The sequence below is a fragment of the Engystomops pustulosus genome, chromosome 8 (genome assembly GCF_040894005.1).
Source record: "Engystomops pustulosus chromosome 8, aEngPut4.maternal, whole genome shotgun sequence".
Taxonomy (NCBI): Eukaryota; Metazoa; Chordata; class Amphibia; order Anura; family Leptodactylidae; genus Engystomops; species Engystomops pustulosus.
In genome coordinates this window covers 24,137,692-24,164,663 of record NC_092418.1, presented here as the reverse complement: position 1 = coordinate 24,164,663, position 26,972 = coordinate 24,137,692, and the positions used below count along the sequence as shown (strand labels likewise).

The 26,972-nt window shown below is 43.2% G+C and overlaps 1 protein-coding gene across 2 annotated transcripts; it reads left to right on the top strand.

Moving 5' to 3' along the window:
• Positions 1-16,638: 16,638 nt before the first annotated feature.
• On the top strand, positions 16,639-24,242 carry LOC140074949 (chemerin-like receptor 1). 2 transcript variants are annotated; one of them, XM_072120312.1, is made up of 2 exons: positions 16,639-17,325; positions 22,118-24,242. In XM_072120312.1, exon 2 carries the CDS (start codon positions 22,127-22,129, stop codon positions 23,222-23,224), a length of 1,098 nt encoding a protein of 365 aa, XP_071976413.1. In that variant the 5' UTR covers positions 16,639-17,325; positions 22,118-22,126; the 3' UTR covers positions 23,225-24,242. The 2 variants fall into 2 exon arrangements, with proteins under 2 accessions (XP_071976413.1, XP_071976414.1); XM_072120313.1 differs by lacking the exon at positions 16,639-17,325 and adding an exon at positions 18,812-18,886.
• Positions 24,243-26,972: the final 2,730 nt, after the last annotated feature.

The window sequence follows — 26,972 nt, the reverse complement described above, 5'->3', positions numbered from 1 at the left end:
CATCTGGTGCTTTCTCTAGCCTCTGGAGAAGTGGAGTCCTCACCTGGCTCTTAATTGAGCCGGCGGGGCGTCACTACTCTGGTAATCAGGCGACCAAGACGCTATCACCCATAGCGGGAGTGTCGTGCATACTTTGGTCGGTTTCATAATGATGTAAGCAAAAGATTCACATAAAACACATCTATACATAAAAACAGGGATTATAGATTGGAACTATTTCTACTTTTATACTCTATGGCATATTTTGTTTGACGAACAGCAAAAAAGAGAAATCGGGGAGGGACAAATAAATTTGTAAATGTTGCATAGTAAGTATTAGTAAGTCGTTTCTGTCATTAAGCCCTACTTCATTAAGCCCGGACTTCATCCTCGTTGGTCAACGCACCTCATAGGGGCACATAGGGGATAGGATAGGATATCGGGCGCACGATCTACGTGGATCACGGCAGCTGTGCATTTCGACAGACTGTACAGTCTGGATCGTGGATCGTGACTCGGACGGGTAATTAAATCTGCCCCATAGTGTCAATCAAGAGCATGTCCCAGGCTAAAATTCTTATCAGTTTCTTATTAAAAGGCAATGATACTTTTTAGCCTAAGTGTGAAATTGTGTAATGAGTAGAGATGAGCGAACATACTCGTCCGAGCTTGATGCTCGTTCGAGCATTATCGTACTCGAAACTGCTCGTTGCTCGGACGAATACTTCGCCCGCTCGAGAAAATGGCATCTCCCACCGTTTTGCTTTTTGGCAGCCAGAAACAGAGCCAATCACAAGCCAGGAGACTCTGCACTCCACCCAGCATGACGTGGTACCCTTAAACGTCGATAGCAGTGGTTGGCTGGCCAGATCAGGTGACCCTGGAATAGACTAGCCGCTGCCCGCGCTGCTCGGATCATTCTGTGTCTGGATGCCGCTAGGGAGAGAGCTGCTGCTGTTCAGGGAAAGCGTTAGGCTGTTCTATTAGAATAGTGTTAGGCAGGAGTGATTCTACAAGAACCCAACAGCCCTTCTTATAGCTACAATAACATTATAAATTTTTTTTTTTTATTTGCTTGTGGCTAGGCTTGCTGGCACTAGTAGTGCAGCTAGTACCATATTGTGAGGAATTTGCAGGGGGACTTGCTACCGTTGTGTTTAGCTCTTAGTGACACACATATCCACCTCAAACACCGAATTGGGACAATTTATTAGGGGTTTGATTAGAATTAGGCAGAGTCTGCTGATTTATTTTCTTTTTACCTTTATTTCATTTTATAGCTCAAAGTCATCAGGCACAGCACAAAATCCAGTTGTGTACTGTCAGTGTAGGTTAGAAACTAGCCATAGCAATAGGATAGCATCGTTTTGTTAAAAAAAAAAAAATTCAAAGTTTACACTTTAATTTGGAAAATGTTTAACCCGAGGGCTAGGGGTAGAGGACGAGGGCGTGGACGTGGGCGTCCAACTACTGCAGGGGTCAGAGGCCGTGGTCCTGGGCGGGGTGAGACACCACCTGCTGATGAGGGAGCAGGGGAATGCCGCAGAGCTACACTCCCTAGGTTCATCATGTCTCAAGTTACTGGGACTGGTGGTAGAGCACTGTTGAGGCCAGAACAGTGCGAAGAGGTGATGTCGTGAATTGCGGACAATGCTTCTAGCCATTTGTCCACCAGTAAGTCTTCCACGCAGTCCACCCATGTCACCGAAATCATCACTCCTCCAGCTCCTCCACCTCAGCCTCCTTCCCCCCAGTCTGCCCCCTCCCAGCAAAATTTGCCATTTGAACCGGCATACTCTGAGGAACTGTTTTCTGGACCCTTCCCACAGTCACAAACCACTTGTCCGGTTGCTGCTGAGCAATTTTCCGATGCCCAGGTTTTCCACCAGTCACAGTCTGTGGGTGATGATGACATTATTGACGTAGTGGAAGAAGTGTGTAAAGAGGTGTCGGACGATGAGGAGACACGGTTGTCAGACAGTTGTGAAGTTGTTGTCAGGGCAGGAAGTCCGAGGGGGGAGCAGACTGAGGGATCGGAGGATGATGAGGTGACAGACCCAAGCTGGGTTGATAGGCCGGGTGAACACAGTGCTTCTGAGACGGAGGAGAGTCCTATAGCAGAACAGGTTGGAAGAGGCAGTGGTGGGGCCAGACGGAGAGGCAGGGCCAGAGCTGGTGCATCAGCGCCAAATGTGTCACGTAGTCAAGCTCCCGTGGCGAGGGCTCCCGCGGCGAGGGCTAGATTTTCACAAGTCTGGAGGTTCTTTAAAGAAACACCGGATGACCGACGGACTGTGGTGTGCAACCTTTGCCAAACCAGGATCAGCAGGGGTTCCACCACTACTAGCTTAACTACCACCAGTATGCGCAGGCATATGAATGCTAAACACCCCACTCAATGGCACCAAGCCCGTTCACCTCCGGCCGTGCACACCACTGCTCCTTCCCCTGTGTCATCTGCTAGTCAGCCCCCTGCCCAGGACCACGGCCCAAACACCTCCCGTGCGAAAACCCCATCTTCGCCTCCACGATCCTCCACAGCATCCACCAGCATTCAGCTCTCCATACCCCAGACGCTGGAGCGCAAAAGGAAGTATAGCGCAACCCACCCACACGCCCAAGCCCTCAACGTCCACATCTCCAAGTTGCTTAGCCTGGAGATGCTGCCCTATAGGCTGGTAGAGACTGAGGCCTTTCGAAACCTCATGGCGGCGGCCGCCCCTCGGTATTCGGTCCCCAGCCGCCACTACTTTTCCCGATGTGCCGTCCCAGCCCTGCACAAGCACGTGTCAGAGAACATCATCCGTGCCCTGACCAACGCCGTTTCTGACAAGGTCCACCTGACCACGGACACGTGGACGAGTGCTGCCGGGCAGGGCCACTATATATCACTGACGGCACATTGGGTTAACTTGGTGGAGGCTGGGACCGAGTCTGACCCTGGGGCTGCTCATATACTGCCGACGCCGAGGATTGCGGGCCCTACCTCGGTCCAGGTCTCAAAGGCCTACTTTGCCTCCTCCCACCCCTCCTCCACCTCCTCCTCCTCCGAATTACCATCCGTGGGCATGGCGCCATCAGTCGGTAGCTCTAGGCACAGCAGCAGTGCCATTGCTAAGCGACAGCAGGCGGTGCTCAAACTGCTGAGCCTAGGCGATAAAAGGCACACCGCCCAAGAGCTATTACAGGGCATCACGGCGCAGACTGATCTGTGGCTGGCACCGCTGAACCTGAAGCCAGGCATGGTTGTGTGTGACAACGGCCGTAACCTGGTGGCGGCTCTGCAACTCGGCAGACTGACACATGTGCCATGCCTGGCCCATGTGTTAAATCTCATAGTTCAGCGTTTCCTCAAGACATACCCCAATCTGTCTGATTTGCTCACGAAGGTGCGCCGCATCTGTGCGCATTTCAGGAAGTCCAGCACAGATGCTGCCACTCTCAGAGCAGCGCAGCGCCGCCTCCAACTGCCTGCTCACCGACTGTTGTGCGACGTGCCCACGAGGTGGAATTCAACATTAACCATGTTATCCAGAGTTTACCAGCAGCGCCGAGCGATTGTAAACTGCCAGATGTCAACTTCCACCAGAACTGGTAGTCAGGTCAGTCAGCTTCCTCAAGTCTACAATGAGGAGTGGACGTGGATGTCTGATATCTGTCAGGTGCTGAGTAACTTTGAGGAGTCAACACAGATGGTCAGTGGCGATGCCGCCATCATCAGCCTCACCATCCCGCTGCTTGGCCTGTTGAAAAACTCTCTGGTCAGCATGAAGTCGGAAGCTTTGCGCTCGTCACAAGAGACGGGGGAAGAAGATTCCCTTGTTGATAGCCAAAGCACCCTTAGGTCTGTTTCTCAGCGCATATCGGAGGAGGTGGAGGAGGATGAGGAGGAAGAGGAGGAGAATGTTGGCGAGACAGAAGAGGGGACCATTGTTCAGTCCTTCACTGTTCAGCGTGTATGGGCAGAAGAAGAGGAGTTGGAGGAGTTGGAGGAGGAGGAAATGGGCAGTCAGGCCAGTGAGGGGAGTGAATTCTTGCGCGTTGGGACTCTGGCACATATGGCAGATTTCATGCTAGGCTGCCTATCCCGTGACCCTCGCGTTCAAAGAATTTATTCCAGCACCGATTACTGGGTATTTACTCTCCTGGACCCACGGTACAAGCAAAATCTTTCCACTCTCATCCCTGGAGAGGAAAGGAGTGTGAGAATGCATGAATACCAGCAGGCCCTGGTGCACAAGCTGAAACAGTATTTCCCTTCTGACAGCGCTAGCGGCAGAGGGCGTACTTCTGCGGGACAAGTAGCGAGGGAGAGTAGGCGAGCAGGCAGCTTTTCCAGCACTGGCAGGGGTACGCTTTACAAGGCCTTTGCCAGTTTTATGTCACCCCAGCAAGACACTGTCACCTGTCCCCAGTCTCGGCAGAGTAGGGCTGATGTTTACAGAAAGATAGTGGGGGAGTACGTAGCTGACCATACCATCGTCCTAAATGATCACACAGCTCCCTACAACTACTGGGTTTCAAAGCTGGACATGTGGCACGAACTGGCGCTGTACGCCTTGGAGGTTCTTGCCTGCCCTGCCGCTAGCGTCTTGTCCGAGCGGGTTTTCAGTGCAGCTGGTGGCATCATCACCGATAAGTGTACACGCCTGTCGACTGACAGCGCTGACAGGCTGCCGCTTATCAAGATGAATAAAGCCTGGATTTCTCCGGATTTTCATTCTCCACCAGGTGAAGGAAGCTCAACCTGAATAATGTATGCACTCCTCCTCCTCATTGTCCTCCTTCTCCTCCTCTTTGTACACTAAAGCATAGGAAACTGGCTATTTTTTGCCAGGGCCAACTGGCTCTAGCTATAGTACTCTATGTATTTAATTTTTCTGGAGGGCCACCTACCCGGTCCTCTGTTTTAAGCAATTTTTGGGAGTGCCACATACAGGCACTCAATCTAATTAATTTTTCTGGAGGACCACCTACCTGCTCCTCTGGTTTGAAAACTTTTTTGGACTGCCACATACAGGCACTCAATTTATTAAATTTTTCTGGAGGACCACCTACCTGCTCCTCTGGTTTGAAAACTTTTTTGGACTGCCACATACAGGCACTATCCAAATTAAATTGTCTCCATAGCAGCCTCCACATGTCGTCTTTTTAGCTGGCTCCACACGTTGTCTCCATTGCTACCTCCACACGTCATCGCCATAGCTGCCTCCAAAAGTCGTCCATATAGCTGCCTCCATACATTGTCTCCTTATCAAACGAACTGTGTCAGTTTGGGTTGTTTTCATGGATTCCACATCAAACTTGTTAACTTTGTCGCCACCCTGCTGTGTAATCCACAAAATATACTGGCAAACTTTTATCATTTACCAATATTATTTCAGCGCTTCTTGCGCATCTGTTTACATTCCCCTCACCCGCCATATCCTAAACTTATAAGAATGCTACTACACTTGATCTTATACAAAAGGTTCTTAGAAGTGCTGTTTGGGGAGTAGCCTAGAGACAGGGGCTTGGATTGGCGAAAGCTCGCCTGGCAGCGGAGCGCCAGCTCCATCTCAAGATCCAACTAACATAGTTTTAACTGCAGCACCTTTAATCTACTACCAGTTCACTGCCTCCATACATCGTCCCCTTATCAAACGAGCTGTGTCAGGCAGAATTTTCAGGTGTTTCACCAGATACATAGTGGAACTCGGCCCATCTGTCGCCGCCATGCTGGAGACCTGAAGTTGCAATCATAGCAGCGCAATATGGATGCCCCATACTGTCGCTCTTAATCATGGAACCATTTCCGTAAAAACTATTAAAAATAGAACCACTATGCTATTCCATTATTCCTAGGTGAAATATTCAAACGACCCGGCCTGATTTGAAAATTATAATTTTTTCAAAGTAAACGCTTCTGGCCCCCAGGCCCATTTTGGGTGGGGAGGAGCCGAGAGACAGGGGCTTGGACAGGCGAAAGCTCACCTGGCAGTGGACCGCCAGCTCCATCCCAAGATTAGGCAGCCTCAGAGGCATCCATGCATGCTGCCCCTGCTGTTTCCTGTCCATTTTGCCTCCACGATCCTCCACAGCGTCCACCAATGTCTCATTTCAACTCTCTATACCCCAGACGCTGGAGCACGAGAGGATATGCAGCACATCATCCCCTTATCAAACGAGCTGTGTCAGGCAGAATTTTCAGGTGTTTTACCAGATACATAGTGGAACTCGGCCCATCTGTCGCCGCCATGCTGGAGACCTGAAGTTGCAATCATAGCAGCGCAATATGAATGCCCCATACTGTCGCTCTTAATCATGGAAGTCGTCTCCATGGCTGCCTCCACATGTCGTCCCCTTATCAAAAGAGCTGTGTCAGGCTCATTTTTCGGGTGTTTCACCAGATACGTTATGGAACTTGGTCACTATGTCGCCACCATGCTGTGTTATCGACTAAATATACCGTCAACCTTTTGTTCACATAGGAAATCATTTGTTCATAGGAAACCTGAGTCCATTTAGGGTATGTCGCCATGAGACTCTCTAGCCTGCCACTGCTGCCGCTGCCTCTGCATGCCGTCCCCTATCGTGTCAGGGTCAATTATTGCATGTTTTAGATGCTATCTAGCCTCATTCGGTCACTCTGTCATGGCTATGCTGTTGCCCATAATTTTAGCATAATGGTGCGATTAAGCAGCCTCAGAGGCATCCATGCATGCTGCCCCTGCTGTTTCCTGTCCATTTCCGTGGTGTTTCCATCCTTTTCTGAGGTTCCCAGGTGTTTGGCCAAGCTTCCCTGTGCAGAGCCTTGGTCCCCTTGAAAAATGCTTGAGTCTCCCATTGACTTCAATGGGGCTCGTTATTCGAGACGAGCACTCGAGCATCGGGAGAAGTTTGTCTCGAATAACGAGTACCCGAGCATTTTAGTGCTCGCTCATCTCTAGTAATGAGATTTAATAGTAGTTCAAGTGTAATTCAATTTATTAAACTTTTTTTAGTTTTAGAAATGAATGGTGCATTGCACTAAACTTAATGGGAATCCGTCACCATTATTTACCTACCCGAGCTATCAGTATAAGGTCACAGCTGCTTCCAGACTCAGGTCTGGGGGGTTATAAGAACTTATGGATTCCTGGAAAGAAAATCACCATTGGAGTAAACCCCATTTTCTCAAGGCCGTATACTATGTATACTATGTTTACTAAGGCAAAAAAAACTTGCTGCAAATAGTTATAATCACATGCATATGTTAGTTGAGATAGAAGCCAAAACATTGAAGATAAGTTTCTAAACTCCAAGATATGAGATAGTGAATGTAAGACTATTGGGAGCTACAGAGACTTGTTACATTGTTGCACGAAACTTACATTGCAAAGGCTGTTACATAGTCACATCCCAGGATTGGTGAAGACACAGGACGACGGTATGGAAACCAGAAAATATCCGTAAATGTAATTTAAGTTGTTCGTAAATGATGTCTTAACCATGAAAATTTGTGTCGTGGAATTTCACACAGAAGCGAACAGATGTGTAAAATAAAAACAATAGGGAATACAGAAAGATTAGTAAATTGCAATGGTATGGTCCAAATGTAGGTATTCCTATACAATGATAGGGCATCAGATTGGTGGAGGGGCTGTCTCGAGGCACTCCCACACATTAGATGTTTGAAGGGGGTTGCGTCTCTGCATTGTATATATTCATCTGCTTTATTTGTGTATTTTTATCAAATAACAAAAGACAAAGTGAATGAACCAAAAGAGCTTGTTCCAAACATCTGAAAAACAGATCTTTATGACATTTTATTCTTTTTTATTTAAATAATAATAATTACTATTATTATCAATATTTATTCTGACATTAATATTTCTTTTCTAACCTGCAGTTTCTAACCATGGAAAGAAATCTGGTTGACAGTATATGTTACTTGATCTGGGACATATACAATTCCCCAGGGCTGAGAGCCTTATTTCCTAGTACAAGCCAGCCCACCGCCATCCAGTACTCCAGCTTTGTGCTCTCCATAGTCACCTGTATCATCGGATTGGCCGCTAACCTTATCGTCATCCTCGTCACTGGATTCCTGATGAAGAAGAACAAATATAAAATCTGGTTCCTGAACTTGGCTCTGGCAGATTTCTCCTTCCTTCTCTTTCTACCACTTCATGCCGTGTCGGTAATAAGAGGAAATTGGCCGTATGGGTCCGCCATGTGCAAATTATACAACTTTCTCACCCTCATGAATATGTATTCCAGTATTTACATCCTCACAGCGCTGAATATTGATCGTGCCTTGTCTGTAGCTAAACCAGTCTGGCACCGGAGGTTTCATTCCCAGAGATTTTGCTGGTGTATGTGTGCGGTCATCTGGGTATCATCCGCCATGTGTAGTGTTCCAGCCATCATCTACAGTGATGTATCTGACGTCTTTGGAGGAAAACAATGCTTCCTCTCCTTCACAGACTTTTCTTCAGAATTGCCTGGTAACGTAAATTTTGAAGCTTTTGGGACTTTGTTTCATAGAGTTCCAAGGGATTTCTGTAAAATTTTTTTCGACTTATTAGGGATGTCTGAAAGAATGAAATTCTTGGCATCATGGAGGAAAGCAGTTCCTCTGACATTGTATCTTACAGTTCCACCTGTAGTATGTGGCTATTGCATCCCTCTGTGTATTATCCTCGCCTCCAATGTCACTATCGCTTATCATGTGAAGAATACAACAATGGCGGCATCATCCAGACTGTATAAAGTGGTGATTGTATCAGTTCTGAGCTTTTTCTGTATCAAGACACCGATGCTTTGTGCAGAGGTTGCGGTACTAGTCTGTATGTACAATACGCAGTTTCATGTCATGTATAAGGTTTGTATGATTCAGCCGCTGTTATATACCATTTCCGCTACCAACAGCCTTCTTAATCCAATGGTTTATGTACTTGTGGGAAAGCAGGTAAGAGGTGAAATTAGTGGATTTTTACAAAAAATAAGAGCTTGAGAAAATATTGACAGGATTTTTCAGAATTGATTCATCCGAACCTCCTTATGTATTTGCAAATACTGAAATTAACCTAAATGTGTTGTCAAGAATTCTATTTTTCAAAGGAAATCGGCCATCAAAATTATGATAAACCAAGAATACTTACCGTACTCATAGATCCAGGCACAGGGACTGTGCTAATTTTCTAATATTTCTTATCCATGGCCTCCTTCCTTTTAAAAATAAACTTTTAAAACAACCTGTCATCCTATCACTTGTATAACTCCTTTTATTAATGACAGACAGCAAATTATGTTACAAGAACGAGAATTCCACCAGATGGTGACAGATCAAATACAGGCGACTTCAAAGTCTCAGAGCTGTACATCCACAAGAAACACAATGTTAACAGGAGACGGTAAATTTTAACATGTCTTTGTGCAAACCAGTTAAATAAATAAATTCTGCATTTACACCTAATCGGCTCGTCTGACTTTTGAGTATGTTGCCACTTTATGCAAACTAATACGTCTGTTTAATGATCAGTGATTTACATCTTGCGTCCCAAGACCTGTATAGAGGGTGAGTGATGTTTAACAGGGGGCGCTAGAGGCAGCACTTTTGTTTGTCAGCACTATTCAAGTAAGAGAGGAGGAGTTTTCTTACTATAAGATGAGGATGGCGTTGATTAAATGGAGATAAGCACACAGGAAGCGTCTAAACTGATATAATAGTGGGTTTTTTAAAATCAGATAGACATGATTTCCCAATGAGCCATGTAATATTTAGATACACAAATCTCTCTATATGTATTTTGCAATAAAATAATCAGCCTTTCACTAGAAATCAGATTGATACCATCACTGATCATGTGCCAGTTCTGACTTTGGGCACCCCTATACATTATCTGTCTGAACGGGGTGTGGCCATTGATTATATTGTGTATATTGGTCAAGCATGTACAAGTTATACAACTTCTTCACCCTTGTAAATATCTATTCCAGTATCTACATCCTGAATATCGATCATGCCGTGTCTGTAGCTAAAATAATATGCTACAGAATGTTTGATTCCCTAAAATTTTGCTGGTGGATGTGTGCAGTCACCTGGGTATCAGCCACCATATGTAGCGTTCCAGCCATCATCCAAAGTGATGTATCTGACGTCTTTGGAGAAAAATAATGCTTCCTCTCTGTTGCTGACTTTTCTGCAGAATTATATGGTAATTAAGATTTTGCAACATTGTTTCATAAATTTCCATGGCTAAATCTTTCTGTAACTATTTAGTGATGTCAGGAAGAAAAAAATTTGTGGTGACATGGAAAAAAGTTGTTTCTCTAGTGTTGTATCTTACAGTTCCACCTGTAGTATGTGGCTATTGCATCCCTCTGTGTATTATCCTCCAATGTCACTATCGCTTATCATATGAAGAATTGGATTGGTATCAGTTCTGAGCTTTTTCTGTAGCAGGACGCCGATGCTTTCTATGGAGGTCACATTGGGGCTTATTTACTAAGGGCCCGCGGCCGCATTTACGTCGAGTTTTCTGACGTTTTCGGGGAGCGCGCCGGGGACTGCATCGCCCGTGATCCGATTTTGGCGCTTCGGCGCCGGCTTTCACGCGGCACAAATCGGGGGGCGGGTCGTCGGATTTAACATGTCAAATTGTGTCGCAAGACATGCCCTCACATACACCGGAAGAAGGTGAACTCCGGCGGACCTCAGCGGGGAAGCGACACATGCAGCAACTTCATCCTTGTCGGACCGTCCGGATCGGGGATCGCCCAATTATGTCATTATGGTTTGTATTATGCAGCTCTATGTTACATATGGGGTTTGTATGATTCAGCCTCTATTATATAGCATATCCGCTACCAAGAGCCTTCTTAATGCAATGGTTTATGTACTTGTAGGAAAGCAGGTAAGGAGTGAGATAAGGGGATTTGTAAATCTTTGTGCAGTGCTGCGTAATCTGTGTGCGCTATATAAATTAAGAAATATTATTAAAATAATAAAATAAAATGAAAAAATATCTGTAAGATAAGACAGAATTTATTGAAAGAGTGAAATTTGGGAATTATTCTGAAAAACACATAGTTGGTGAGACATTTATCAATAGAAATGGTCAGAATTGATTCATCTGAGGCTTTTGATTCTCGATAATATGTTATAAAGTAAATCCTTAGAACTGCTGCAAATAGAGTTAAAACTTTAATATCGTAAAGGGGTTCATTGGCAAAATGGCCTATTCATAGGATGTGGCACTAATAGGCGACTATAGGAGGGTAATGCTGCACACACCTGATCAGGGGTGTAAGGATAAATCATTGGGCCCCATAACAAACTTTTTGCAGTGTCCAAACAAAATTTGTCCCCCCTCATAACTGTACATTGTGGTGTGATTTATAGTTACCCCTCCGTTAAAATGTGTTGTGTTCCCTAACCCTACCTCCTAATGAGCCCAACAAGTAAAATACCACTCTTAGGGCCCCCAAAAAGTATAATATGCCCCTAATTTAAGACCTCCACTAATTATACCCCCTTTCCCACTTATAGTTCTAGTATCTCCCTACCTTATAATGTCCCCTCGCTGTTGACCCCCCTCTTAAAATGCCATTTCTGTAGCTCCCTTATTTGCTCCTTAGCTTATTGTGCCCCCAACTTCTGCTTCTCTTAAGAAAAACCCCATATGCCTCCCTAAGCAGGTACTTACCAGCTCCCGTTAAGTTTAGATGTGAGGAGCAGCTAGTCTCTAAAATTACAGAGGGAAAGGTAGAACCTGTTCTTCCTCACATATACTTTTTTCTTATATCATCCAAGACGTGTATTGAGGAGTCATTGATCATTAGGATTGACGCGTTCTTACAGGGGGTCTAGAGGCTTTGCTTGTTTTAAAGCTTAGTAAACACTGATGAGTGTAGGAGTTTATGACCATAAGATGATGTACGCATTGTTTTTATGGAGATAAACACACGGGAAGAAGGGTCTACGGCGATATAGTAGTGGCTGTTTATCAGATAAACAGAATTTCCGATGAGCCCTGTAAAAAGTACAAACACATCTATGTATGTGCAAAAATATTATTAGCTTAGCGTAGGAAAATAAAAAAGTACTTACCTCCCGGCCTCCAGTGCTGCGATCTCTCAGGTCCGTGACCCATGTAAACATACAGGAGCACGGAAGCCATGTTGTGCTCAGCTTCCGGCTGGCTGAAGTGACCGATCACACTCACCCTTACCTATTCCCATGCCTGTAGCATGCGGGATGGGTGGTTGTGCTAATTTCGGCCGGCCATAAGCTTAGCGCAGCTTCCGCGCCCCTGTTTGTTTACATGGGGCACGGACCGGAGAGATCGCAGCCAGGATGGGTGAGACTGCGGAGGTAAGTATAAGTTTATTTTTTTTAACCTGCCCCATCCCGGCCAACAATGTTTTTATTTTAACCCCTATAATGTTTATTAACCCTATCCACAGTTTTATGCATATATAGTACAATTATATTTATCAGAAGTGTCATAGAGCAGAACTGTTCTAGTTGCCCATGGCAACGAATCAGAGCTCAGCTTTCATTTTCCCACAGCTGTTTATAAAATGAAAGCTGAGCTCTGATTGGTTTCCATGGGAAACCAGAACAGTTTTACCTCAGACACTTCTTATAAATGTATGTGACATCATTCAGTAGTAAACAACAAAGATTAATGCAAATTAACCCCCTGTGTTAAATAAAGTAAGAAGTTGCTGAGTTTATATTGGGGAAACATGGAAATGTCCAAAGTTCAATGCTCCCCTCTCCGGAGCACTACACATGTGCAGATAATAGTTGTCTTTTTATGGGGAATATGACGTTCTGCCTACAAAGCAACCAAAACTCTCTCCATCTTACCACTTCCTCCCTCAAGTCAGCAAAATGTGTTTTCTGTTTTCTGAAAAGTCAAAAATCTGCTGTGTTTCTCCACCATGAGATGTAAAACCAGAGATATCAGGGTTCATTATTAAGTCCATTTACTAACTACCCCTTAAAGGGGTTGTCCCCCTCTTCCCTATCTTACATGTTCTGCTCCTGTATCATTTGGAAACTGTCACCCCTTAAAGGGGTTGTCCGGTTCCCTGCCGGTTGTTAAGCTATTTATCTACCCCAGAATAGGTCATCAATATCAGAGGTGTGGAAGTAGAAGCATATTACAATATTGACCCCTTTAAGCCTAAAACCTAAGCCTCCAGAGGGGTCCATAGCCTCTAAAACTGCTCACTAAGTATGATACTAATATAATACTTTTACAGCAAGTTAATTTCTGTTGCAGTAAACACATAACACTCATTGCACCAAATATTACTCCAACAGAGCACGAGAAGTGACCGGTATAGGCAGATCTGCTGCCCGACGACAAGGTTTCAGAACTGCTTTGTACCAAAAACCATTGATTGCTACAAAGAATGGACTCAAGGAGCAGCCAAATCAACTATTTTGATGAAAGTCTTCTTATTTGTACTTCTTATTTCTTGTTCTACATCCATGTTCCTATCTATGTCTGCGATTTTTCTTTTTGTACACTACATGCTGGAGCTAAGTATACCACAATTTCCTAAGGGATTAATAAAGCTTTATTGTATTGTATATTACTCTTATCCTATATATGTATACATATATATGGACAAAGCACCTTACTACATCTCCAATCCCTTATATATGGGACTGGGTTGCGCCCATGTATATATATACATGGGCACAGCACAGTACTATTACTCCTATCCCTTATATATGGGCACTGCACAGTGCTACTAATCCTATCCTGTATATATGGGCACAGCACAGTACTACTACTCCTATCCTGTATATATGGGCACAGCACAGTACTACTACTCCTATCCTGTATATATGGACACAGCACAGTACTATTACTCCTATCCCTTATATATACGCATAGCACAGTGCTACTACTCCTACCCTGTATAATAATAATAATAATTCTTTATTTATATGGCGCACACAGATTACGCAGCGCTGCACAAGCATATCAAATTGGTCTCTGTCCCCATGGGGCTCACAATCTAAACAACCTAACAGTATGTTTTGAAGTGTGGGAGGAAACCGGAGTACCCGGAGGAAACCCACGCAAACACGGAGAGAACATACAAACTCTTTGCAGATGTTCACCTGGGTGGGATTCGAACCCAGGACCCCAGTGCTGCAAGGCAGAAGTGCTACTCACTCAGCCACCATGCCGCCAGCACAGTACTACTACTCCTATCCTGTATATATGGGCACAGTGCAGTACTACTACTCCTATCCTGTATATATGAACACAGCATAGTACTATTACTCCTATCCTGTATATATGGGCACAGCACATTAGTACAACTCCAGTCCCTTATATATGGGCACAGCACTACTGCTCCCATCCCTTATATACAAGCATTGCATAGTATTACTACTCTTATCCTGTATATAGGTACAACAAATTATTATTACTCCTGTCCTGTATATTTGGGCACAGCACAGTACTGCTAATCTTATATATAAATGAATAGATAAATACATATACATATTATGTATAAATGAGCACCTATCACTACAACACCTATCCTGTACACATGGATACCGCACAGTACTACTACATGTATACTGTATACGGTATATGGATACAGCGCTTCTATTCTTATATAGTATAAAGGAGCACTGCATAGTATTACTATTATCTTTATCCTGTATTACTCTATTACTCTAATCCTGTATAAATACATCGGCATCGGCATATATATAGGAGTACTAGGTCATGTGCTGTGCCCATGTATATATATGTATATATATATATATATATATATATATATATATATATATATAAATACATGGGCACAGCACAGTACTACTACTCCTATCCCTTATATATGGGCACAGCACAGTACTACTGCTCTTATCCTGTATATATGGGCACAGCATAGTACTTCTACTCCTATCCTGTATATATGGGCACAGCACAGTACTACTACTCTTATCCTGTATATATGGGCACAGCATAGTACTTCTACTCCTATCCTGTATATATGGGCACAGCACAGTACTACTACTCCTATCCTGTATATATGGGCACAGCACAGTACTACTACTCCTATCCTGTATATATGGGCACAGCACAGTAAGTACTACTACTTTTATCCTGTATATATGGGCACAGCACAGTACTACTACTCCTATCCTGTATATATGGGCACAGCACAGTACTACTACTCCTATCCTGTATATATGGGCACAGCACAGTAAGTACTACTACTCTTATCCTGTATATATGGGCAAAGCACAGTACTACTACTCCTATCCTGTATATAAGGGTACAGCACAGTACTACTACTCCTATCCTGTATATATGGGCACAGCACAGTACTACTACTTATTCCTGTATATATGGGCACAGAACAGTACTACTACTCCTATCCTGTATATATGGGCACAGCACAGTGATACTACTATTATCCCTTATATATGGGCACAGCGCAGTACTACTACTCCTATCCTGTATATATGGGCACAGCACAGTACTACTACTCTTATCCTGTATATATGGGTACAGCACAGTACTAATACTCTTATTCTGTATATATGGCACAGCACATTGCTACTACTCTTATCCTGTATATATGGGCACAGCACAGTACTACTACTCTTATCCTGTATATATGGGCACAGCACAGTGATACTACTATTATCCCTTATATATGGGCACAGCGCAGTACTACTACTCTTATCCTGTATATATGGGCATAGCACATTACTACTACTCTTATCCTGTATATATGGGCACAGCACAGTACTACAACTCCTATCCTGTATATATGGGCACAGCACAGTTAGTACTACTACTCTTATCCTGTATATATGGGCAAAGCACAGTACTACTACTCCTATCCTGTATATAAGAGTACAGCACAGTACTACTGCTCCTATCCTGTAAATATGGGCACAGCACAGTACTACTACTCCTATCCTGTATATATGGGCACAGAACAGTACTACTACTCCTATCCTGTATATATGGGCACAGCACACTACTACGTCTCCTATCCTGTATATATGGGCACAGCACAGTACTACTACTCCTATCCTGTATATATGGGCACAGCACAGTGATACTACTATTATCCCTTATATATGGGCACAGCGCAGTACTACTACTCCTATCCTGTATATATGGGCACAGCACAGTACTACTACTCCTATCCTGTATATATGGGTACAGCACAGTACTACTACTCTTATCCTGTATATATGGGTACAGCACAGTACTAATACTCTTATTCTGTATATATGGCACAGCACATTACTACTACTCTTATCCTGTATATATGGGCACAGCACAGTACTACTACTCTTATCCTGTATATATAGGCACAGCACAGTACTACTACTCTTATCCTGTATATATGGGCACAGCACAGTACTACTACTCCTATCCTGTATATATGGGCATAGCACATTACTACTACTCTTATCCTGTATATATTGGCACAGCACAGTACTATTACTCCTATCCTGTATATATAGGCACAGCACAGTACTACTACTCCTATCCTGTATATATGGGCATGACGTGATGCCTCTGAGCAAAATGTATCTTGAGTTTACAACATATATTTATATATTTTTCTCAACCTTTTTTACAGATGTTTATACAACTTTGAAAGTGTGTTTCTTTGACAGCCACCTCTCCCCATCCCTCCCATACACATGCATTCTCGGCTCAGGCTGTTGAGGGAGATGATGTCTGAAATGGTCAACTTTTCTTGCACATGTGTAGAAGAATTGCAACCATAAGACAACAGCAATTGTATCTAGGCGCCGCCCTAGGCAAGTATGGAATTAATTATATTCCTGAGGGCTGTGCAATCGAAAAAGAGACATCACTGCATAAATAACAGATTCTCATAAGATGTTTGTAGGGCAGAGCTCAGTCCATAAGGATTGCAGAATAGATGATCCTGATATTTATTTCCTTGTATCCAGGCTGTCGTGACCACAAGGGTAACGGAACGGAGGCTGGCAGGGATCAACAGAGCAAGAGGAATGGATTCAGCTGGTTACATCAGGTCACTGAAATCCTCAAGAAGAAAGACTGACCTATGTGCAAGCTGCTGATATATCCAGTCATGTGTACAGTATATGCATTAGATCAACATTCAACAGGGTCACATAGAGCTAAAATCATTCATTGTGAACAAACTTTGCTTAAGGAGAAGTGAGTCACAGCAGCTAGGTCTGCAGCCTACAGAACAGAGGACTAAACTCTAATAATGACAAAGAGGATCACGGATGGAGAATGAAGATTACAGGTCACATAATGATCAGAAACTTCCGATTTATTCCGGATTGGATCAGGATCACAGACTGAAAGAGAGGTATGCAGCCAATGTTATCATCACCAATTCCTGGGCCTTGTAGATAATGGCTTTATCTTTATATTTTGTAGCTTTCTAGTACCACTAGTACCAGGATCCTCCACTTAAGGGGAACCTGTCACCAGGAAAGTCATGTTTAGCTGGTACCAGGTTCCAATAGTCTATGCTATGCTGACCTCAAAAATGCCTTTGTCAGTATTCTGTATCATTTCAGTAGTTTATATAAGTTTAATTCACATTACCTGGCTCCTTGCCAGAAATTTTTATGAGTCCCTGGGGAGGGGCAGCGGCAGCCTGTGTGTCTATGTCACAATCTCTTCTTCTCCACTTCTCCTCTCCTCTTCTCCACACAATTGAGCAGGCAGGGCAAGGAGGGGGATGGTGTAGAGGAGAGGAAGAATGCATGAGGACGTTGGCTGCAGGCTGCAGTTGCCACTCCCCTAGACTCACCATACTCTTCAGGGAGCTGGGTAATGTTAAATTAACTTATATAAAGTACTGAAATGATTCAAAATGATGACAAAGACATTTTTCAAATCAGCATAGCATAGGCTATTGGAACCTGGCACCAAATAAAAATGACATTCCGGTTGACAGGTTCCCTTTAACTTGTGTATGGAAGCTGACTGGTGGCTGCAGCAGTGACGCAGGAATGGCAAAGCTAATGAACAAACCTGACACAGTATTTTCTAGCTATGCATTAAAATTAGAGATGAGCGAGTATACTCGTCCGAGTATACTGCTCGGTCGAGTATTAGCATACTCGGACCGGCTTGTTACTCGGATGAGTATCTCGCCGGCTCGAGATCGAGCAGTAAATTAATAAAATAAATTGAATAAAAGTATTTTTATTGTAAAAAAAAAATATTACACATGTTTGCAGATGTTTTACTTGTAAGAACACAATGAAATAACACTATTCTTCACTTTGCAGGTGTCTCCCGCTAGGTTCGGAGATGTTCGGAACATCTGGAATGTGAAGAATATTGTTCTTTCAATGTGTTCTGCACTTAAATGTTCCTGTGTTCACTGTTTTTAATGTTTTAATTCTATTCTTCACTTTGCAGCTGTGCGCGCGTATCTCCGAACCTATCGGGAGACACGCGCGCACACCTGCAAAGTGAAGAATAGTGTTATTTCAATGTGTTCTTACAAGTAAAACATCTGCAAACAGCTGGAATTTTTTTTTTTGCACTGTTCTTTTACTGTTCAGTTTTATAAAAAAAATGCTCGGGTCTCCCATTGACTTCAATGGGGCTCGTTATTCGAGACGAGCACTCGAGCATCTGGAAAAGTTCGTCTCGAATAACGAGCACCCGAGCATTTTAGTGCTCGCTCATCTCTAATTAAAATGCATTAAAGATGTTTTATCATGTTACAATCTCCAGTGAATTTTCTAGCTTTTAGGTTCCGTAATTACACGAATATTGCATAATATTAGTTAGTTTCTCTGGAAATATGTTTAACCACAAGATAAAACTTCTATAGTGCACAGTGTAGGTTTCCTATATAAGCATCTCGCTGCTTGGCCATTCTCACACGTCCTCTGTCTGCCCGTCATGTGAGTAGTTTCCTACACTTACTAATGTACTTGTATTCTTCTCTGCATGTTTTATCAGACATCTTTTTGTTTTATTGTGATATCTCTGATGTCAAAAAATCATCTGCTTGATAATAGATGTAAATTTTAAAGGGAGTGTGAGACTTTAGACATGTGATATCACTTGGGGGAGGCGATGAAGCGATGGGGTAAATTAACCCTTTCCCTGCGATGCATGTACAAATAAAACTAAAATTACAGCATAAAGAGTTATACTAAACCCCATAAAACCACATGTTTTCTGAGTTTATAGACATAGGCACTTAAATGCAATTTTCATTCAAAGTGTACATTTCTATTATAAAAAATGCATAAAAATTGACTTTGATGGCAAAAAAATGTGTCCCAAAGAGAATATAATTTGTTTCAAACTTCCTAAATATAATAAATGGACGTGTGCAGAGCTCATATATACTTCATAGGCCTATGGTCAAATGAATAAATCATCATAAAAACTGAAATGACCAAAGATCTGGTTTTCAGCTAGAAATTGTAGATATTCACAACCTGCTAAATATAGTGAATAAACACATTAAAATGTAAATGCATCTATAATTTTTTTTAAATCAGACAACCTGGCAATTGCATTTCGGTTAATTCACAATTGATAGCCTTTACCACCCTCATGACAAACACAAATTATTTAAAAAATAATTGCATGAAAACATAGTTTTTTACATCAAACTCACAACAAAGTGGAGGTTTACATACAAAGAGGGATGTAAAAAGTATAAGTCAAGGTGAGTAGATTTATATAAACCACAATGCTCAACATCAACAAGCAAATACACCCCCAAAAATGGTAAAACAAAAGCCATACAATATTTGGTTGTAGTCCACAAATCTGTTAAAAAACATATAAAACTCATATACTGTCAAAATAGACTTTTATTTCCAAAAAGCAAAGTCTACCATGTATAAAAATATAACTATACAGGCAGTCCCCGGGTTACATACAAGATAGGGTCTTTAGGTTTGTTCTTAAGTTGAATTTGTATGTAAGTCGGAACTGTATAGTTTATAATTGTAACCTCAGCCAAATTCTTTTTGGTCTCTGTGACAATTGGATTTTAAAAATGTTGGGTTGTCATAAGAGCCAGGATTAACACTAAAGCTTCATTACAGACACCTGTGATAACTGTTACAGCTGATTATTGTAGCCTAGGACTAAAGAACAATAAATTATCAATATCCAGAGGTCCGTTTGTAACTAGGGGTCGTATGTAAGTCGAGTGTTCTTAAGTAGGGGACCGCCTGTATAATGAATACACACAACCACCTTGATGCAACCTCTCAGCAAACTGTGATAAAAGTATAAAAATAAAAAATTTCCACTAAAATATGCAAAAATTCAGAATACAGGCTGTCTCTGGATTATGTACAAGATAGGTTTTGTAGGTTTGTTCTTAAGTTGAATTTGTATGTAAGTCGGAACTGTATATTTTATCATTGTAATCCCAGACAGAATTTTTTTGGTCTCTGTGACAATTGGATTTTAAAAATGTTGGGTTGTCATAAGAGCCAGGATTAACACTAAAGCTTCATTACAGACACCTGTGATAACTGTTACAGCTGATTATTGTAGCCTAGGACTAAAGAACAATAAATTATCAATATCCAGAGGTCCGTTTGTAACTAGGGGTCGTATGTAAGTCGAGTGTTCTTAAGTAGGGGACCGCCTGTATAATGAATACACACAACCACCTTGATGCAACCTCTCAGCAAACTGTGATAAAAGTATAAAAATAAAAAATTTCCACTAAAATATGCAAAAATTCAGAATACAGGCTGTCTCTGGATTATGTACAAGATAGGTTTTGTAGGTTTGTTCTTAAGTTGAATTTGTATGTAAGTCGGAACTGTATATTTTATCATTGTAATCCCAGACAGAATTTTTTTGGTCTCTGTGACAATTGGATTTTAAAAATGTTGGGTAGTCATAAGAGCCAGGATGAACTTAATTGCAGACACATTTGATAACTTTTACAGCTGATTAGCCTGGAGCTAAAGTAACTCGGGGTCGCCTGTAAGTCAGGTGTTCTTACGTAGGAGACCGCCTGTACTTTCCTAAAAACAGCAAGGAGTTTATATGTGCTTGTGTATATTCACCAAAATATGTAGCAATGGGAACATAAAATCTGTGGGGTGTGGCAAAAATTTTTGCCAAAAATTGCACTGCACATCACACTGGTATTGTTTTGTTTACAATTTAAACAACTGTAACTCCCCCCCCCCCCCCCCAAATATGTATATCCCTAAACACTAATATATATCCCTAAAATATATATCATCAAAAACAGAGCCTCTTGCAGTTTATAAGAGTTAAAACGCCATAGTGCAGCTATAACTAAGAGACAGTGTTGAATAATTTTTGTTTTAGGAACGTTTGTGTTTTACATGTCACCTGCAACTTTTGGACCATGTTCTGGGTCGGAGAGTTAATATGTGACCAGAATAGTCACAGAGGATCAAATGTTCATCCTCTTCTCCATTACTGAAAATAAAAGATCTGTCAATACATGATAATCGGAGATGAAGTCTGTTTCCGATTGTCCTGGGTAGGAGAGGCTTATTAACATGAACATAAGTTTATGTTGCCACTTCTGTAGGTTTAGCAGATAATATTTGTTTTATATACATATGCTCACTCTCTGCAGCCCCTCTGTCTCCTCCCTGCCAAGGCTGGAGAGAGGGGGCACAACCAGTGTCGGACAGGGGTTCCTTAGGCCCACCAGAGAAAATCAATCTGGGGGGCCCACTCTTCATTATCCCCCAGGAAATATACTCTAGCAGCCTTCAAATTGGGTTGTTTTTTGATTGACCTCTCGGGTTCATTATTGGGTTAAGCCAGGGCCCACTGGAGGATCCTCTGGTATTCTGGTGGGCCAGTCCGACATGGGGCACAACTCAGCGGTCAGTGACCTTGGATCAGCAGAACCTATAAGAATGATCACATACATGAGAAGATGCTTTATCAGAACTGTGATTCTGGGGCTCTCAGTAGCCAGAACATATTAGATAGGTCTTGGCTACTGAGAAGTAACCCTGTGAGGATGTATCATATACGTCCTAGGCAGGATAAGGGTTCATGGCGTTGTCCAATTTTAGAAAATAAATAAAATTGTTTATGTAATGATAAGTCCACAAATAACATGATCATTCTGGAATAAGTTTTCATTTTCTGTCTGGCAGATCGCAGCCATGAGTAACGAATCGGGAAGCAATTTTTCCGAAAGGATGTGTTACTTTTTCTGGGACATGGTCAACGTCCAAGAACTGAGCGCTCTAACGCCTAGCACAAGCCACCCCACCGCCCTCCAGTACTCCAGCTTTGTGCTCTCCATAGTCTCCTGTATCATCGGATATGCCGGTAACCTTATCGTCATCTTCATCACTGGATTCCTGATGAAGAAGAAGAAGTCGACCATCTGGTTCCTGAACTTGGCTCTGGCGGACTTCACCTTCCTTCTCTTTCTACCACTTCATGCCGTGTCCATATTCGAGGCAAACTGGTCGTTTGGGCCCAACATGTGTAAATTATACAACTTCCTCACCTTTGTGAATATGTACGCCAGTATCTTCATCCTCACAGCACTGAACATTGATCGGGCCATGTCCATAGCTAAACCCATATGGCACATGAGGTTTGTGTCCCGTATGATTAGTTATAGTGTATGTGCACTTATCTGGGTGGTAGCCGCCATATCTAGTGTCCCTGCCGTCATCTACAGCGATGTGTTTTCTTATGGTGACACATCTCAATGCATTCTGTATCCTGAAGACCTCACCAGCATCGCATATACCGCTACTGACCGAAATGCAAGTGAAGATTACAGGAATTCTGAACGGGAGAATTGTGATGGTTACAATGATCCAGAAATGCTCCCCATGTGGATACATATGACCTCTACAGCGACAGGTCTTGTAGTCCCCCTTGCCATCATTGGCTGTGTGATCCCGCTATGTGTCATCCTATTCTCCAATATCACCATTGCCCTCCATGTGAAGGATTCCCCGAAGACGTCCTCCTCCCGACTGTACCGAGTGGTGGTAGCGGCGGTCCTGGCCTTCTTCTGCACCAGGACTCCATTACTAATAGCGCAGATTATATACTTAGTGGCCAGTTATACTCAGCAGTTACATCTCATGTATAAAGTTACATTATATTTGCCGCTGTTATCCAGCATAGCCGCCACTAACGCTTTCCTGAATCCTATTGTGTATGTGCTGATGGGAAAACAAGTACGGAAGGAAGTTTCTCAATTTTTTAGTGAAACAATACCACAGTTGACCTCATAGTTTAGAGCAGTGGTTCTCAACCTTTGCAATACTGTGACCCCGCAATACTGTTCCTCATGTTACGGTGACGCCAAACCATGTGATTCTCTGCAAAAACGCAATAAAAACGTGGCCTTTGATGGCTTTAGGTGACCCCTGTGTGTTGGTCGTTCGACCCCCACCGGGGTCGCGACCCACAGGTTGAGAACCGCTGGTTTAGAGCAATGACATTCCTGCTCTATAACATGCTGCCTGCGGATAGGACACTATATATAATCTACTCAGCTCCTCCTGCTCTGTAACATGCTGCCTGCGGATAGGACACTATATATAATCTACTCAGCTCCTCCTGCTCTATAACATGCTGCCTATATATAGGACACTATGTACAATCTGCTCAGCTCCTCCTTCTCTATAACATGCTGCCTGCAGATCAGACACTATGGGGCTCATTTACCAAGGGTCCTTTGGCCGCGATTCCGTCAACTTTTCCCGATTATTTCTGATTTGCGCTTTTGCGTCAAATTGCCCCAGGTTTTGGTGCACGCAATCGGATTGTGTCGCATTTGCGCCGGCTTGCATGCGACGGAAATCAGGGGCGTGGCCATCGGAAAACCCGACGGATTCAGAAATACCGCAGTATCTTTTTAAAAAATTGTGTCCGATATCCATGCACCGTTAAGAAGATGGTGAACTCCGGTGGACCTCGGTGCAGCTGCGACACCTGCTGGATATCGGGCGCACAACCTTAGTGAATCCCGGCAGAACCCGAATCCACATCGGACAACGTGCCGCTGGATCACAAATGAGCCCCTAAGTCCAACTTGACAAGTTTCAACAAACATGAATATGATGTTATGAAGATCTTTACTGTGAATTAAAAGAAGATTTGTGACTACAGAATTCCCAGAAGATGTTGTACAGAGCAGCGACTATCGGGGTCTTTATTCTGTCTTGAATCCTGATGAATATATTCTAGAGGTAAAACTATAGCATGGATAACCTTATAGTGTAACATGGATTGGTTTACTACATATGTCTGTAAGAATAATCAATAAATTGAATGAAAAAATTACCGTAACGAGGTCATGAAACACCTTGACACCGAGGTCTCACACTGCCCAATCCTCAATCTACAGAAACAGCCCGGAGCTATTGTTAGACTCAAGCCATCAAGTTTGATACTAAGATACAGTAATACGTAGAGATTATAAGGAGTTTCTTCTGCCCTACACTGTACAGATATCCTTATACTGCTCGTAAGCACACAGTAAATTACTACTACTCTTGTTCTGTACACACACCACAGCACAAACACTAATACTCATTCCCATATGTATGGGCACAGTACTAATATAACTTTCCTGTGTATACGGACACTGCACAGTACTTGTACTCCTATCCTATACTGTATATATGGACACTGCTCGGTACTACTACTCTTACACTGTATATATGGGCACAGCACAGTACTACTACTCCTATCCTGTATATATGGGCACAGCACAGTACTCCTATCCTATACTGTATATATGGACACTGCTCGGTACTACTACTCTTACACTGTATATAAAAGCACAGCACAGTACTACTACTCTTATCCTGTATATATGGGCACAGCACAGTACTATTACTCTTATCCTGTATATATGGGCACAGCACAGTACTACTACTCTTATCCTGTATATATAGGCACAGCACAGTACTACTACTCCTATCCTGTACATATGGTCACAGCACAGTACTACTACTCCTATCCTGTATATATGGGCACAGCACAGTACTACTACTCCTATCCTGTATATATGGGCACAGCACAGTACTCCTATCCTATACTGTATATATGGACACTGCTCGGTACTACTACTCTTACACTGTATATATGGGCACAGCACAGTACTACTACTCCTATCCTGTATATATGGGCACAGCACAGTACTCCTATCCTATACTGTATATATGGACACTGCTCGGTACTACTACTCTTACACTGTATATAAAAGCACAGCACAGTACTACTACTCTTATCCTGTATATATGGGCACAGCACAGTACTATTACTCTTATCCTGTATATATGGGCACAGCACAGTACTACTACTCTTATCCTGTATATATAGGCACAGCACAGTACTACTACTCCTATCCTGTACATATGGTCACAGCACAGTACTACTACTCCAATCCTGTATATATGGGCACAGCACAGTACTACTACCCTTATCCTGTATATATGGAGACAGCACAGTACTACTACTCCCATCCTGTATATATGGGCACAGCACAGTGTCAGGGCTCTGGGTCAGTGCACCCCCTGGACCACCACGGGAGGTGGTAATAACCGGGACCTGGGACCAGAATCTAAGTTGCACCCGGTCTTCACCAGAGCCCGTCACAAAGCGGGATGGTCTTGCTGCGGCAGGGTGCCACCAGGTCATTCCACAGGTGTGACTAGCCCGCGGTGGCAGCCAAGGTCGAGGTAACAATTCAGGAGTCTCGTAGTCAGGATCAGGCTGGTAGTCAAGGCAGGCGGCAGAGATGCAAAGTCAAGGTTCAAGTCCAAGGTCAAATAAAAGGAGATCAAGATAAGTCAAGAATGGTAAACAAACGCAGGGAACTTGGGAATCACAGGGAAGCTTTCTCTAAGGCTGGTAGTTCAAAGATCAGGCAGGGAGTGATGGGAGCTTCCAGATCGAATAGAAACCCAGAAGTGGCCAGCGGCAATCTGCGGTGCGCTGGCCCTTTAAATCCTCTTATCCTGTATATATTGGCATAGTACTACTATTCTTAGTCGGAGCAGTGTAGGGTGCACCAGAATAATGGAGAACGGGCGCCACAATTCATGAATCTGGCGCACTCTGCACACTACACAGGCGAGCTTCACATAGCGCAGCTTGGACTGTTTTTGATAAATGTGGGCCATACTGCGAACTCAGTCTGAGACCATATTCACAAGATGAAATTCAATTGCATTTTAAAATGTATTTCTAGCCCATCTGGAGAATCTCCTCCCTGAACACAGATGTGTTTAGACGCATGGTAAGACGCAACAAATATTCTGCCACCCCACAAGCATTTAGGACTAAACCCATCTGCGTTTGTGGAGATACTCGTGAAGATACTCCTGATGCACTTGAAATACATTTTAGAATGCAATTCAAGCACGTTGAGTGAACATGGACTTGGACTCCAGCATAAGGTATGACCTGTTATTAAAATCCATCTGTGGCTCTGCCAGCTACCACATACACTGTGGTCCCTCATATTCCGACCTCATATTGTGACCTCTCTTATCTCCCTTCATATTGTAAACCCCCATCTTTCCCTCATATTGTGACCTTTCTCATCTCTCCCTCTTATTGTGGCCTCCCTCATTGCCCCCACTTATTATGCACAACTCCCAACTTTTGCTGAAGAAATAGAGGGACAAAAGAACATTTTGTGCTTTAGACCACGCTCATTGCCCTGCCTATTGCCCTAATGCCAAGCATAGTATATTATTAACCTTAATGGCTCCCCACATAGTATAATGCCCTCTTCTTCTGGTCAACCCCCCCATTGATACATATAATACCCCATCTTCATTTTATCCCCCTTTATTTGGCCCCACACACATATTGCATTAGCTTTTTGTACTCCTACACCTCCCTTCATATTATGACCTCCTGTCCTCCATCCCCTTCATATTATGTCCTCCTGTCCTCCATCCCCTACATATTGTGACCTCCTGTCCTCCATCCCATTCATATTGTGGCCCCCTGTCCTCCATC